This window comes from Diabrotica virgifera, chromosome 9 (genome assembly GCF_917563875.1).
Source record: "Diabrotica virgifera virgifera chromosome 9, PGI_DIABVI_V3a".
NCBI classification, from domain to species: domain Eukaryota; kingdom Metazoa; phylum Arthropoda; class Insecta; order Coleoptera; family Chrysomelidae; genus Diabrotica; species Diabrotica virgifera.
The window spans coordinates 157,223,799-157,240,963 of NC_065451.1; the positions used below are offsets into that span (position 1 = coordinate 157,223,799).

The window sequence follows — 17,165 nt, forward strand, 5'->3', positions numbered from 1 at the left end:
CTAAGCATGAAAAAACCTTTGGGATTGAGGGACCAACATGCAAATTAAGGCCTGGCATAGAAAGGGTTAAAATCAGCGTTATCGTACACCTGTTATGTAAAGCACGGCTGGTCAATTTTCTGCGGATCGCCTGCGATTGCTGGCATTCCAGATAAGCAACACGCATGCTCACAGTCTTGTAGTGGCAGTAAGGCGCAGATAGTTGGTCTCACCATTCCTTGCAGGGTTGGCCGTTTTGTTTACAAAAAGTACGGCTCAAGAAAATAGGTTGATATAGTTTCCTCTTTGAGGTTTTGTTCATCCTATACAGAAGCTGTTCGCTTGGAAGTGTCAGCATTCGCAGGCAATCCGCAGAAAATTGACCTGCCGTGCTTTACACAGCAGGTGTACGATAACGCTGATTTTAACGTACATACAATCGACGAATACCACACTTTTCACGTCACATGTGGCATTTCTTGTATTGCACCAAAACATGCAGTAGCTCCTTAGCAATTTATTCCTCGGATAAAAAAGAAACCCGCTCCTGAGGTTTATGTAAGTCAGGGAGCTGTTCAACTAATTCATTTTAAAAGGACAAAAGGTTTATCAGAAATCAAGATAACAGATCTGAAGGAAATGTTCATACCAACTGAAACTGTGATTCCATCTGTGCCTGATCTTCTGTGGCTCTAAGGGAAAAGCAGAGACATTCCCGGCCTCTTAGGACGGAATGGACTCATGGAAGCTGTCACAAGATACATACCATACCTATGAACTAACATTTATTTGTACAGAAAACTAGGAGAAATTTATCAAATGACAGCATTCTAATAAAAAATAAAATTTTGGAATGTAAAAAGTGGGTTAGCATGGAACATGCGCGTGATAACGAAGGTTATTCACTATCTGTTGAAACTTTTTTATATCACCTCATATAAAAAAATAAAAGAAAAACCCTAATAATAAGACACGAAATAAACTTAAATTAAAGTGTGACAGTAAAAAACATGACCTTATTATGTTCTTTGCAAATGAATAAATGATATTATACTATATAGTTTAGAGTTCATGTTGTTTCTTAACCAAAATTAATCACGACGGATAACTAACAAAATAACTACGATGATGCATTGGATTTTATGACGAAGAAATGATAAATATATTTTATATCACTTAAAACTTTTTAGACTTTTTTAAAAAAATATTTTATTTTGAAAAATAGAAAAATTAAAGTTACATGTACTAAATCTAAATTATTACGAACGAATATTAAACACCGGCAAATGGTTTTATATGATTTACAAAATGCTGAGGTTGTGAGAAAGCCTGGACGTAGTAGTTCTCGCTGACATTGGCATTGAAACTGGATGCGTCGATTCAGATGGCTGACACCTGATATATCCTGATGGGAAATAAGTAGGTACTTCATTATTAAGGTTAGTTGGTAAAAACGGATATAACAGCTCCCCTTGTTAGAAGGAAGTTGACGCGTGGCAGCAACTTCCAGAGTGTCTGTTTATTGGTATTCAGTGTGATTTGCTCTTCTTCGTCTATGGAGTCGCTTAGGTGGATACTGGGTCTTTGTCTTGGAAAGATTTTGTCTGAGAAGTGATTGCAGCAACTGAATGGTATTTCAACTGGATGACTTTAGTACGTAACATTGTCGTAAGCGTCGATCAATTTCTGGGAGTGTACTCTTGTACTACCGATAAGGGCATCGCACGTGGGTTGTAGTTTGAGCACGTGGTTAGTTTTGATGATTTCTGACTTGAGTTCTCTGAATTAGCATTTGATTGTATTGGGCAGTGGGTCAGAAACTGCTACGAGTCAAAAATTCAAGCTGATCTTCTGAACGGTGTAGTCTTTGGCAAATATTACGGAAGTCTGGCATGTTCTAGGAAGGCGTTCTTGTCGCTTCAGAAGTTGGGCTTCGCATATGGCGTCGCTGTCGATTGGATAACAGATCTTGGTTCTGGCTCGAAGTGTTTTGCATGACTCAAGGCTATCTATTTATTGTAAGGTATAACAAAGAATCATCGTTTCGCGCAATATATTTATGAGTTGTTGTTAATATCGAATTTAAACCTGTTCGATTATCCAGTATCGTTATTGGATAGAGATATAGTATTTTTACTACAAAAACGTTATTACGTAGGTCAAAATTTTTGACGTAAGAGAACTGTCAAAACATTAGAATGTGACTTTTCATTCTTGCCATGTTTATAATAAACATGGCAATAATGAAAAGTCACATTCTAATGTTTTGACAGTTCTCTTACGTCAAAAATGTTGACCTACGTAATAACGTTTTTGTAGTAAAAATACTATAATATAAAGTATATTGTTCTACATCAGTTAAACAGTTAAAGGAATATTTAAGAAGAACACAATTCTTGTGTCTAATTGATAGGCATGTAATTCGATAATATCGAGATATTGAGGGAGGTTTGAAGTATAGATAGATAGGGAAGATTATTTTTCTGTAATGATTGTGATATATGCCTAAGCGATTCAATTAAATCAAACGGGGTAATGATTGAACTATGTAATAAGGTTAATCTAGCAAAAGTTATAGCATTTACTATATCATTTAACGAATCTTCGATAAATGAATAGCTTTCCATTAGCAATTCACAAAAGTTCAGCATATCGATTTGAGATTTATAGAATTTTAATTGGTCAGAGATATTCATTATTGATTTTCTAATTTCTTTAATATTATTGTTGAAGGTTTCCTCATCTATTTGTAATTTTCGGATTGTCGCGTTGAAACTCTTAATGAAAGAAGTGGTAACCGATATTTGAATTTTTAATAGGTTTTCGATTTGATACTCATCGCGGGGTATCTTATTAAATTTATACATTCATTGAAATATTCGCCATCTGACGAATCTAAGTTTCCGGTTATTGTTATTGATTTCCATATTGAACCTATTCCGTTAATAAGTTCATGTTTTATTCTCATAAAGCGTATTGTTTCGTATCAGCGATTATTTCTGTATATTTGACATTAACGGAACTAGAGATTTGTTTGAGGAGACGTATGTGAGTTTGGACTTCAGATTTGAATGATAGTATTCAAACTACATTTTATTCAGTGGTATCTAATGAATTGTCTAAGATTCTGTCGTTTTGTCGATAAAATCTCTGATTGGTTACATGTCTTTGTATACCAGGATGGTCCATTTGTCGTTTGAAATTTTGATTTAAAAGATTTAGTGAAAACATACAGGAAGCAGTGTTAAACATTAGTAAAGTTACCTTAGTTAAATTAATTAGTTAATAGTTAAAAATGGAAAACAAAAATAAAGGAATGGTGTGATGGGGGAAATGCTGAAATTGGTAGAAGCAATTAGAAAAATAAGAATTAAAAGTTAACCAATAATAGTGACTGTAATAGATAAGAATTCAGAGAATTGAGGACAATGATTAAAATAATGTGTAAAACAAAAGAAAATACAATGAAGATAAACTCAAAGAGGTCGAAGAAAGATTCCAAACAAAAGGCATTAAATCCTTTTACCAGGAAACAAGAACAATGGAAAGAGGATATAAGAAAAATATCCCATATACGAAAAATGATGAAGGTGGGTACATTAATAAATAAATCAGGGAGTTAATGAGAAATTGGCAAACTTACTTTTTGCAACTGCTAAACAAAAATGAAGAAGGAAGGAGAATAATCCATGAAAGCGAATATGACCTTATATTAATAGAAACTTGTACAATGGAAGAAATAAAAAATATAATAAAAAGACGAAAACAATAAAAGTCTAGGAATAACAGAAATATCGGCGGAAATGATAATAGCCGAAGAAAAAAGGCTACCCAAAGAGATACATAACTTGATAAAAGCACATGGGAAACAGACAAACGTCAACAGAGTGTGCGATAGCAGGGGTATGTCCTATACACAAAATTTGACGAAATGAAAGGTGAAAACTATTATAGTAGAGACAACTATAATAGAGATATCGCGCTGTTATAAGTAGTTAGTTTAGACAATCTTGACACAAATCATAAGAAAAAGCTAAATCAATATAAGGAAAATATATTGGTCGAATATCATGCAGAATTTAGAAATAATAGGTCGACGACAGACCAAAAGTTTGCGCTAAAAGGAATCCGCACTACGTGCTACGAATATAAACATCAGTATTATGTCCTGTTCGTTGACTTTTCAAGTACGACTAAGATAAGGTAAAGTGGCAACAGATATACGATCTAATGAAAGAGATAAGCCTACTAATTAAAATCGTCATGATGAAAACAAAATGCCTATGGATAACACAATAACGAAATAGTAAACAAGGGCAAGGGCATAAACCAAGCAATTTTGAAAGAAACGAAGGATGACAGTAAGGGTACAAATTATCAATGTCTCTTTTTTTTTTAATCTAATACTAGAAGGAATAATCAGAAAAAGTAAAATAAAGATGCAGGAAATATTTTCAACACGGCCATCAAATTATGGCAATGTATAGATTTAACACTATTAATGACAAGTAAGAAAGAACTAAAAGGATTAATGAACAATAATATAATAATAGAAAAGAAAAGGGGTAAAAGATTTAGTCTTCTAATAAATAAGGAAAAGACAAAATGCATGATAATGGGAGAAAGACATAAAGAAAAAGAAGATAATTTCGCCTTAGATAGAATGAAAAAATTTCTGTTCGAATGAGTTTCCGAGTTTACTCAGGTGAGTCTGAAATTATGTGAAAATGGACACGGGGAAGGAAAGATAAAGACAAAAATAGTAAAAGGAAACAAAAAGTATAGAGTGTTGTGATCATTAGTGAAATTCGAATATATCTCGAGAAAAACAAAAATTATAATCTACAAAACAGTTATCAGACGTACAGCTACATACGCATGTGAAACATGGGTACAAAAATCAGAAATATATTTTTTAGAGAGATGGGAGAGAAAATACAGGAGCGATATAGAGAGGTGTGAAAATAAATAATAATAGAGTAGAAAGAATAATAAGAGACTTTTTATTTTATAATGGCTTTGCCTTAGTCAACTAGCCAGACTATTTGTTTTTTTTTTGTATGGAATAATAGACTTAAATAACGAGTCAAAAATATTTATTTAAATTAGAGCATATGGAATATGATATTTAGAACAAATTGAAAGAATGGGAAAGGAAAGAATGTTGAAAATGGTACTCTCACGAAAATCAATACATCAAGAAGGAAAGATAGACCAGGAAGGATATTAAATGTTACAGTATATGAAGACTTACGAAAAAGTAATAAATATCGAGAATTGGAAAGAAAAAGCTTTAGACAGAAAACAATGGAAACAAGTAGTTAAGAAAAATGTATGGAAAGACTATAATAAAATTTGTATATTGTAAATATTTAATATTAAGTGTGGTATTAAGTGTTTAATAAAAATAAATGTAATATTGTCTATATTAGGTATCTGTGCTCTGTGCGTAAAGAGAGTTAAGTCCTAAAACACTGTTTTGAGATAAACGCGTTTAAAGTTTGCAATCGTCTGTTCGAGTTATACTTTTGGAGTTTTTACAATAACCTATCCCTAAAAAGTTTTCTAAATAATTTTGATCAATTAAATAGTTATTTCTCTCAATAGAATAGTCAATAAATAATATAAATAAACCATATAGGTATTATAAAAAAATAATAAACTTTTTCTTACATGGACTTAACACAATTTGCACAAATATCATGAACTTAACACGCTTAACGCAAAACAAACTATTACGAAAAGCATAAAAAATAATATTTATTTAATAATAATAATGGGGATTCTTAAGACCAAAGTAACAGGTTTTAATAAAAATAGAAAAATACAAAAACGCAAGATAAAAACTTCTGTTTATTCATCATAAACCAAGTAAGTAATAATACTAAGTAAGTAAAATAATACCAAAAATAAAGAAAAACTAATATAAAGGAAAACAAAATAATGTTTTTTTATTATTTAGTATTTACATTTTTTCTCTTCTTCCTGCCAGTTTGCTTCGTTGGTTTATTTTCTTGGGAAACTGTCATTTTTTTCGTGGGTTTCACATTTACCGTCTTTTTTTTTGTCAACTGGTTGTACTATCTCTTCATTTTCTTCATCAGGAATGTCATCAGGGTAGGTATCCTCTGCTTCATTTGAGGTAATTAAGTCTTTACAGAATTGGTGATATACTGGTGAAATGTATGGAAGCAGGTCGAGGAGGTCATTTTTTTTCTTCTTAGGTATAGGATTTTTTCCTGGGTAACTTAAACTAGGGTCCATTTTGCTAATGTTTTCTTTGCCTCTTCTTTTGAAACTAATGTATTGAAATGGTTGATTACGGTCTAAGGAATTCTGATAGTAAATTATTCCAGGCTCGTTTTTGACAAACTTCAGCCACTGTACATCTCTCCAGCTAAAATTGTTTCCAACAACATCATCTTTTCCCTGCTGAAGGTCGGTTTTTAGCAGCTTAGCAAAGTCAAAGAAGCTATCTTGATTCATCTTTAAGTTGGGCCCAATCATAAGGATGGTGAATGTTTACATCAAAAGCTGTTTTATTTTTTTCAATAAGGGCGTGGGATGTATCACACTCCATGTGCGTGTGACCAGGCACTAAAAATTTATGATTAATCTCTTCAAAGTTAGAAGAATTTTGCAGGGCTACCATACACATAGCAGCTACATGCGTATTCTTATTTTGACCACCAGTAGAGTACATGGTTTGAGTACATGATCAAACTTTTCATAACGGGCTTTAAAGCTTCAGAAATAAATTTGTATACACATGAGCCAACTTCATTTGCACCTCTGCCAGCTATACCTTCATGCCAAAGGTAGCAGTAAGTTGTGCCATCACTGCAGTCGTAGACTGTTAGATTGAAAGTCCAAAGTTGGCGTTTATAGAAGACTACAGAACTATGGACGAGTGGAGTGGGAAGGCATTGCTGCATGTCAAATGTCACAGTTTTGGTTGAATTGTCAACTTTTGTTGGAGTATTTGAGAGAAATATATGAAGATGCATGCAGTAGAATTATGGCTGGATGGATGAAGTGGAAGAAAGCAAGTGGTGTGTTGTGTGACAACAAAAGTTCCAAAGAAGCTGAAGGGAAAATTCTATAAAACAGTCATAAGACCGGCTATGATGTAGGTACAGAATTGAATGTTGGCAGTGAAAAAGAAAAAGGAACAACGAACTCATGTGGCGGAAATGAGAAATCTTAGATGGATGAGAGGTGTGACAAAAAAGGACAAAATTAGAAATGAGTATATTAGGGGAAGTCTAGGTGTGGCACCAATTGATGCCAAAATGAAAGAGCATAGTTTAAGATGGTTTGGTCATGTTCAATGTCGAGAGGTTAATCACCCAATACAAAGAATAGCTGAAGTGCAGATTCTTGGGATTCTTGGAAGGAGTAGGAGAGGAAGACCAAAGAAGACTTGGGGGGGGGGAGACGATAAGGCAGGACATGTTGGTAAAGGGTATTAACATTGATATGACCCAAGATAGAATTGTGTGGAGAAATGCAATTAGGAAACCCCACCCTGCATAGGGATAAGGAAAAGAGAATGATTATAAATAACTATTAACTATAGCTCACTACAGTATGTTAGTGTTAAGAAAAACAACCCTATTATGAACGATCTATCAAAAAAATAACAAAGGGAGCTTTATATTTCTTTGTCTAAAAGTGAAACAGCTCATTCTTACCATCGAAAGTATGTAATACATGTTTTTGCAATTAAAAGTTTAATAGATCATTGGTAGCACGGCCCAAAATCTACAGCACTATTAAACATTTAAATAAAACTTACCAATGCTTATACTTTCTTCAGACTCAAGTTCATCGTTTTTTAACATGTCCAATATGCGTTGTGCTCTGGACGACATGGTTAAACTTTTAACTAAATTCCTTCAACTAGACCAACAAAATAATCACAGAAGAAAACTCCAACTAAAATCTTAAAATCGTTATGTTGTTCATTAAAGTACAAGCTCGTTTGAAAGGACCTAATCAATATGCCACTGATTAGTAAAATAGCCAAATCAGCTTTAACGGCGCGCAGCGTACAAGGAGTCAACACAATAACTTATTAGTGTACAGGTACAGTATCTTAAGTCTCAAAACTGTGGGACTTAACACACTGTGTCTTCCTATTCCTTCAATAATGTTTAGTGTAAAGTGTGATATGTCCAAGTTCAGGACTTAACACGCATTACACAGTTAGTATTGACTGTTTTTCATTTGTGTAAAATGCATATCTCAGTTTAGGAATGGAATTGGACTTTACAAATTATACACCATGTAGATATCAAATTCTAACATACAGATAGTGCATTACCTCATTTCGACCATTTTTGGACTTAACTCACTCTACGCACAGAGCACAGGTATAGTAGTAGGAGTAGGTACAGTGTAGTATTATTATGTACTTAATAATAATTGTGAGGAAAAATAAATTTCTCAGCTCTATGGATTAGAGGGCTCTTGAGCTTAATAAATAAAATGAATTCTTCATGAAAGAAGATTCCAATAGTGTTGTTAACTGGGGTTAACATATATTGGGAGTGGATGACTGAAATGAGTCTAAGGACTTTGAAAGGGAATTCATGATAGATAATTTATTAAAATTTACTTTGATTGTTCTATTGGATTGGATTTTTAATAAAGTAACAGAATTTACGCGAGTTTCTTGGGTTTCGAAAGGGCTAATAAACTTATTTTGGGGTTGGATGCAAAGTGCTCAAAATATAGCACAATGGACAAAAATGAGGAAGGCCTATGTCCAGCAATGGACGCAAAGGGCTGGAGGATGAATAAACTTATGTTGGGTTTTGGCTTTAGGATTACTTAAGTCCCTAAAGTACTTTGATAAAGAGTTTTCTCATTATAAAGTGTTTCGGGTGGTCTAACAGAAGTATATCCAAAAATTAGGGCGTAAGGTATAAATCCATGAGTTTTTGCATTATAAAATAATTCGGGTGGTCTAATGGAAGTATATCCAAAAATGAGTTCGTATGGCATAAATCTGTGAGTTTTCGCATTATAAAATATTTCGGGTGGTCTAATAGAAGTATATCCAAAAATGGGTTTGTACGGTGTAAATTCGTTAGTTTTGTTTTTTGTGTTATTAGGACAAATAATTGCATAAGGCAGGATATTGAAAGGATGTTCATCGAAATTTTCAGATTGATTGGCTCTTTTGTTTTTATATTTTAAGAAAAGGTTTTTTACTAGTTCTCGTTCTTCCTTGTTAATATGTTGTATTAGAAGTCGAGACTTGATGTTGTCGTTTCGGTATATTTTATCAGAGCAATAATTTATTATGTTATCGTTTGACTGGAAATTTAGAATCGGGTGGTTTGAATAGGGTTCAATTATTGCGGTATCGGGAAAATCAATAATTTTGGAGATTGTGTTTGAGTTTACTATAGATGTCAGAAATTTTTCTTTTTCATTCACGTGTACTAATTCGTTGGGGGTATGGACTTTATCATTTTCATTTTTGTGCAAAATTGCATCTGTATTCGACAGATGACATGTTAGATTAAATATTTGCTCGGATCTGGGATCTATTTTAATTTGATTAGGAGATTCATGGTTAAGCGAATTAGTTTCTACTTTGTAGAGAGGTAATGTTTGAAAATTTGTGATTAGTTGTTTGTTCTTGAAATCTATTGTACATTCGTAATGTTCAAAAAAATCGAGGCCTAAGATTCCATCAAAATCTGTATCTAGATTATAGATAAATACTTTATGGGGGTTTCCCATTTGGAAAGGGAATAAAGTAGATTCGTTGATATGAATTGTTTGGTCTGTATTAAACTGTATGGTCATATTTTCGGGAAAACGTGGTTTGAAATTTTTCGCGGTATTTTCATTAAAGATAGAGATACAAACACCGGTATCGATAAGTAGTTTAAACTTGTTTGATGCGTCTGTTATATAATAAGGATTTTTAGAGTTTACAGCAAGAGGAGGGCTTAGAGAAATTTCTGTTCTGGAAAATTTAGAGACGGGTTCATGTCGTCCAAATTTAGAGTTTGGATCTGATTTTTTATTTGAGACAAAGGTTCGTTTATTGAAATGGCATTGTCTGGTGGGTGGTTCTGATTTGGAACTGTGAGAAAATCCTGATAGTCTTGGCTATCAATTAAATCGGTCTGTTCATCGAATGAATTGTAATAATCAGGAGGTGAATAATAATTATTATCGGAGAAATCTTCGTAATGATAGTTTTCAATTGGAACTGGGGTATAATCATGAACATAGTCATGTTCGTAGTTAACGAAATGAGCTCTCTGTCTATCGTTCGAAAAATTTGGGTTCTTATGAATTACAGAAGGGCGTATTTGTGAGTTATTTTGATTGAATTGAGGTCTTTGTTGGTCGTTAGATCTAGCGTTTTGATAGTTATTATTCGGGCTGAAGTTTTGCCTCTGAAAGCCATTATTTTGGGCATTATTGAAGTTTTGATAGCTAGTGAAATTTCGAGTATCGTTAAAATTCTGGGAATTATTTTGGGAATTTTGTCTAGAGCGACATTCGTTATTTGAGTGGCCAATGCGTCCACAAAAGGTGCATCTAGGTGGTTGAAAGTTTGGTCTTCTAATGGGTTAATTATTTTGATTGGGTCTTGGAGGATTGGGGCGATTGGTTTTCTGTATTTCGAAATAGGATAATTGTAGCTCTCTTCTGATGCGGACCTGAGCTTGAAGAAGGTCTTTCGGATTACTAGCACGAACAATATGTGCAATTTTTGGATCTAGGCCGGTCAATAAGGTATTGAGCGCCATTGATTCGATTAGTGCGATTTGGGCTTGTTTCTCTTCAGGAGTGAGGCCAGATTTCTGGATATTGGCATGCATTTTGGCATTAAGGACTTGGACACGATTGAGGAATGTAAGAGCCGATTCATTTGGAAGTTGTTTGACTCTCTGTAAATCTTGTATGAGAGAAGATAGGTCTCTAGTGTCTCCAAAGTGGGAATTAAGAAGTTGCTTAATTGCTAGATATGATAAGGGATTTCTAGAGCTTATGAGTTGCGCTGCTCTTCCGCGAAGTTTATTTTTTATGTGAATTACTAATAGTTGTTTTTGATCACGCGTAGACATATTGTAGGCATAGTCACAAGCATTTAGAAAAGTTTGTAAAAATATTTGATCGCCCTCAAATTCGGGTACGATCGAAAATATTTCGGATAATTTATAGGGTTCTATTTCGGGTTCATTCTCGATATGAGATACGGGGACTGAGGGACGAGAAGTATTACTGTTGTCAGTCATGATGATCAAATAATTTTAAATAAAATAATCAATATATCGAATAATGAAAATGGCCAAATAAATCAATTTAAGTAAAATAGGTAATCAATATATCAAAAAAATAAAAAAAATGGTCAAATAAAACAATTTAAATATGAAATAATCAAAATATCAAATAATAAAAATAAAAATGGTCAAATAAATAAATTTAAATATCAAATAATAATTAGAAATAATAAAAAAATATATCAGAAAATGTTTTTATAACAACTGTCCGATTAGCGAAATGTGCGTGTTTCAGACGTGTATATAAGAACAATAGTGAAAATAAAGGAATGACGATTAACAGAATAAACGTCAAATAATTAAAAGATAATCAGAAAAATATTTAGTGGTTGTATTTAGTATTAAAAAAAAAATGTTCTTATAATAACTGCCCGATGAGCGAAAAGTGCGTGTTTCCGGCGTTTTATAACAACAATAAATAAATAAAAATTGACGATTTACAGTATAAACGTCAAGTAATGAGAATAAATATGTAGTTGTCTTTATTGATTTTCAGTATAATCAATATTGGAATATCGAACAGTATTCAATAATAATAATAATAATAATATTGTAAAATATTATTATTATTAATGACAAAAAACTCCCACAGGGATATTGTAAAATAATGTAATAATAATATACGAGATGATTCAATATTAGACTTACACTAAATCCAAAAACATCTAGTCGTCTTGTTCTCGACAGCGTCTCTACCAGGGGCTTCACCAGGTGTTCCTAATCCGTAGATATCTGCAAAGTGATGACGGCTCTGCCTTTTGGATGGTTCGTTTCTGAATCAAAGGATTGGAATCCACCGTTGTTAGTTAGGCCTTTCCGTGTTCTAACAACGTTTCCAGATCCTACTGACTGCGCCAATTTTTATATCACTTAAAACTTTTTAGACTTTTTTAAAAAAATATTTTATTTTGAAAAATAGAAAAATTAAAGTTACATGTACTAAATCTAAATTATTACGAACGAATATTAAACACCGGCAAATGGTTTTATATGATTTACAAAATGCTGAGGTTGTGAGAAAGCCTGGACGTAGTAGTTCTCGCTGACATTGGCATTGAAACTGGATGCGTCGATTCAGATGGCTGACACCTGATATATCCTGATGGGAAATAAGTAGGTACTTCATTATTAAGGTTAGTTGGTAAAAACGGATATAACATATATATACTACTTACTTGGAACAAACAGATACGCAGGATACTGTACTTCTTTTATGTGGAAAATTTAAGGATATATTTAATTTTGATTTAATGTTTATTTGATGTTAATTTAACAGTTCTGGAAATATTCTTGGCTCGTGTTTTTCTTTCTTCTAGTTATATATGTTTCGTGCCCATCCTAATTTTGGTTCCAATTCCGCCACTTAATAAATACATGAGAATAAAGCTAAGGACACATTATTAAAGCAAAGGACACATTATTAACACGTGTCGTGTTAACACGTGTCAACACGGCCCTTCAGAATACGACATATCAGATAGGCCGGACACATATCTGTGTTGCAAAACGTGTTATGCTGACATTTTGATGTTCTTAAACTAGTGAAATAGCACTTACAATATAATGGAGCACCTACAATGGTGCAAAGAGATGGATTGGTTAGATAAAGAAGAGGAAATGGTAGCTGTTTCTGCAGCATTGCCTATACTACGATATGAATGCAGAGAGTGCCGGGTTCATCCAATAAACGAACGTAGACACGAATTTGGTGAATATCATGTTCTGATAATTGTTCCTTCATATTTAAACGTATAAAATGTAGTTATAAAATATGTAAACAAACTCCCGGCGCTGTCTGGATGTTTTAAGATACTGTAACACTCTGACGAAAATCTAACCACGTTAGATCTTGAAAACACGCGTTAAAGCGTGTTGTAGGTTTCTGACCACACATCACAATAATATATGTAGATCTATTTAAAATAACGTAGTAGATATTTCTATGACACTTATTAATGCGTGTTAACACGACACGTGTTAATAATGTGTCCTTAGCTTTACACGTGTCGTGTTAACATGCATTAACACGTGTAATAGAAATATCTATTACATTATTTTAAATAGATCTACACATATTATTGTGATATGTCGTCAGAAACCGACAACACGCTTTAACACGTCTTAACGCGTTTTTTCAATATCTAACGTGGTTAGATTTTCGTCAGAGTGTTACAGTGTGTTACAACATCAAGACAGCGCCGGGAGTTTGTTTACATATTTTATAATTACGTTTTAAACGTTTAAATATGGAGGAACAATTAGTAGAACATTATATTCACCAAATTGGTGTCTAGGTTCGTTTGTTGTATGAACCCAGCACTCTCTGCATTCATAGCGTAGCATAACAGCTGTCATTTCCTCTTCTTCATCTAATCAATCCATCTCTTCTTGTAGGTGCTCCATTATATTGTATGTACTTGTATTAGTTTAAGAACATCAAAATGTCAGCATAGCGCATGTTTTGCAACAGAGATATCACTGGTGAAGCGTCCATGTAACCACTGTTACCATTGGTAACAGTTAAAAATCTTGCAAATAAATATTTTATGACGATGAATAATTCTATTTACCAATATTTTTACGAATAGAAATATATTATTATATTATGTGGTAATAGTACCTAACTCAGTAAATAGCCAACTACTCGTAGACACGAAAATATTGGCGAGTTTATGTGACTCAGTTGCACTTTATTATACTCTGTTACCAGACCCATTTCTGGTTACAATGGTTATATACCCACGCTGGCGCTCGTGACCGGGTAGTGACTGAAAATATTGAAGAAGCGACGGCATAAGCTCTGTATCAGTAGCGCTGTTACCACATTTAAAATTGGTGACAGTACCTATAAAAAGTGTGCGTGCAGTTAACCATGGATGAGTGTCGCTTCTTAATCGATCAACTACTTGAAAAGTAATTCTCCTTGTATAATTTTGAAGAAAAAAATGAGATTAAAAATGAAAAACCTATTTTAAACAATTTAAAAAAGGAATCAACAAAAGTAGTTCGATATTTTAAATTTAGTTAGTACAGTGAAAATCCTTGGTTATATTATGATTGCAAGAAAAATATACTGTATTATTGGCCACGTCTTCTGGTTTCTACAGAAAAATGGGTGGACCAGGGTCACGATTAAAATAGTGTTAGATTTTTAAAAAGGAGACATGAAATTTCTCCGTTACCTACATGTAAGATGTATACCAAATTTGATTCAGTTTGGCAAAACAAAAATCAAAAGTTCTCTTAACCAAGCTTTTAAAGCAAATATTGCTGAACATAATGAGTTTGTTAAAAAAAATAGATAGGTATATCCTTAGCACACTTATAATAGATACTGTATGTTTTTGGGCCAAACAAGAACTAGCGTTTCGTGGTTATTTTGAGTGCGACGACTCTGACAATCGAGGCAATTAGAGGGAATTGTTAACATTAATTGCCAAAAAGGATCAAAAATTTTGTCAACATCTAGAAACATCTGTTTTTCCGAGAGATTCAAATGATATACAAAATGATATTATTGAAGCTACACTCACCGGCACAAAATTCCGCCACCCAAAATTTTTGATTAAGTTTGACAATTTATAACTTTATTATTTGTGCTCCTATTTTCAAGATTCTTGCACCAGTTTTTAGGTACATGTATTCAAATTGTTTGGTATTATTCCGGTAACAAACAATTTTGCTTGCATGTCATTGTACAGGGGTGAAAGGAGGCGTTGTATTTTCTCCTAATTTTAAAAAAATCTGTGGAAAAATGGAATAGCTGATTTTGTTTCATAGTCCTGTCATATTTTCCCGGAGGCATCACCAACATGTTGTTTTTTTAATTATCCGAATATCTTTTTTCTTGTAAGAGCTGTACCATTTTTTGTAAATAAAAACACTGATTGACTCATACAATTGAGATTGGATTGATAAGATTAGAATGGCCCGCATGCAGCCCAGATCTCAATCATATTGAGCATTTATGGGATGAATAAAAAAAGCTATTTGCCGTCATCCTAGGCCTCCAGAAAATTTGGTACAGTTATGGCCCTGGTAGAGGAATATCGGGCTATTCCCCAGGCAAGGAAAACACATCTTTATTACATGCTAAACAGATTGCGAGCAGTCGTTGCTGCAAGAGGTGGACATAACCGCTATTGAATTGTTTTGTTTTGTTGTTAAATTTGTTTTGTTTTGTTAATTTTAGTGCGTTTGATATTTTTAATTAAATAAACCTTCAAATCAGTGTTTTTAATTACAGCTCTTACAAGAAAAGAGATATTCAAATAATTTCAAAAAACAAGACCTTAGTGATACCTCCAGGATAATACAAAAGGAGTATGAAACAAAATCAGCCCTCCAATTTCTCCACAGAATTTTTTAAAGTTAGGAGAAAAAACAACGCTTACATTCACCCCCGTATAATGCCATCTAAGCAAAAAATTTTTGTTACCGGAATAATAGTAATTGACATCAATACATGTACCTACAAACTCGTGCAAGAATCTTGAAAATCGAAGTATAAATAATAAAGTTATAGATTGTCAAACTTAATCAAAAATTTTGGGTGGCGGAATTTTGTGCCGGTGAGTGTATATATACATTTAGCCACAATATGATATTATCTTCATTTTTTTAAATAAGATTTTTTGCATCTGGTTTTGGTAGCACTTCAGGAAAAGTCACGCGTCGCCACTGAGAGATATGTGTCCGGCCTATCTGATATGTCGCATTCTGACGTGCCGTGTCGACACGTGTTAACACGACACGTGTTAATAATGTGTCCTTAGCTTAAATCTCGGTATGTGACGTGTCTGTCTTGACTGAGTTTTCTGACCAACTAATTTATTTCAAGCGTCAAGATATGCCAACGTCAGCTTCTCTAACGTTGACGTATCGCCCCCTCTTCGCTGTTTGAATTTATGTTGCCGCACGTCAAATCGAGAGGCATAAGCGTAGTTAAGGGAATTCTTAAGGGGCTTTTAAGGGAATTTTAAGGAGGGCAGCATGATGAATGCTACACTATCGGGTGATCTCCTTCTTTTCCGAGACTGGATTTATTTTTTGGGAAAAAATATAGGACCATGAAAAAAATTAAAACTATGTACCAATAAATTTATTTAAATCCGTTTTTGTCTGATAAACGAATTATCCGATAACCCGAAACCCTTAAGTAACCCCTTCAATAGAACTAATTTTTCTCCACAAACTCCTTTGTAATCATCTTGTTCTATATTAAAAACAGCAAAACCACCCAATCTTTTATACTTTACATAGCGGCCCTAAAACAGAGATTATTGAAAAAAATTATAAAAGAGCGAGAGGGAAAAATTTATTTTTTAAACAAAATAAAAAACAGTATAATTTGTTTTAACATCTTGTGTTGTCTGCAGTAAACAAAACAACGTAATTATTAGGCTATTGATTATGCATTACAACGTTAACGGGGTTTTATTATTTCACATGGTCAATGGACCTCTAAATATGAAAAAGCCGCGGAGTCCTACCATTTAAAGGGTGCGTTTTGAGAAAGGGGTGAATAAGTCTATAAGCACAGGGTGCATTAGGGTGAGTTCTATGCACTTTTGGTACAAACACGTCTACAGAAAAATTGTTCCAGATTAAATTAACTATCAAAATATCACCTTTTAAAGTCAAAAATATTTTAATATATTTTTTATAAAATATTTTTTTTAGAAAATATTAAAAAAAACACGAAAGAAAGCAATATGGTTTTTGCCCCATAACTTTTTCCACCGGGATATAGGTATAGGGATTGATTCACAAAAAAAAACTTCCGTCCCTACTCTTTAAAATGGCGTTTGTTAGAAGTCTCTATAGTCTAAGATCTGGGAGCGGATTTTGTGCATGATAATTAATATGGAA

The 17,165-nt window shown here is 33.3% G+C and overlaps 1 protein-coding gene across 2 annotated transcripts in view; it reads right to left on the reverse strand.

The window, feature by feature from the left end:
- Window positions 1–16,380: 16,380 nt before the first annotated feature.
- Window positions 16,381–17,165, reverse strand: part of LOC126891729 (uncharacterized) — a 196,920-nt gene continuing 196,135 nt past the window's right edge. For both annotated transcript variants that reach the window (XM_050661005.1, XM_050661004.1), the window contains one exon: window positions 16,381–16,561. In XM_050661005.1, coding sequence (XP_050516962.1) covers window positions 16,400–16,561 — 162 coding nt within the window. In that variant the 3' untranslated portion in view covers window positions 16,381–16,399. The remainder of the gene's footprint in view (window positions 16,562–17,165) is intronic.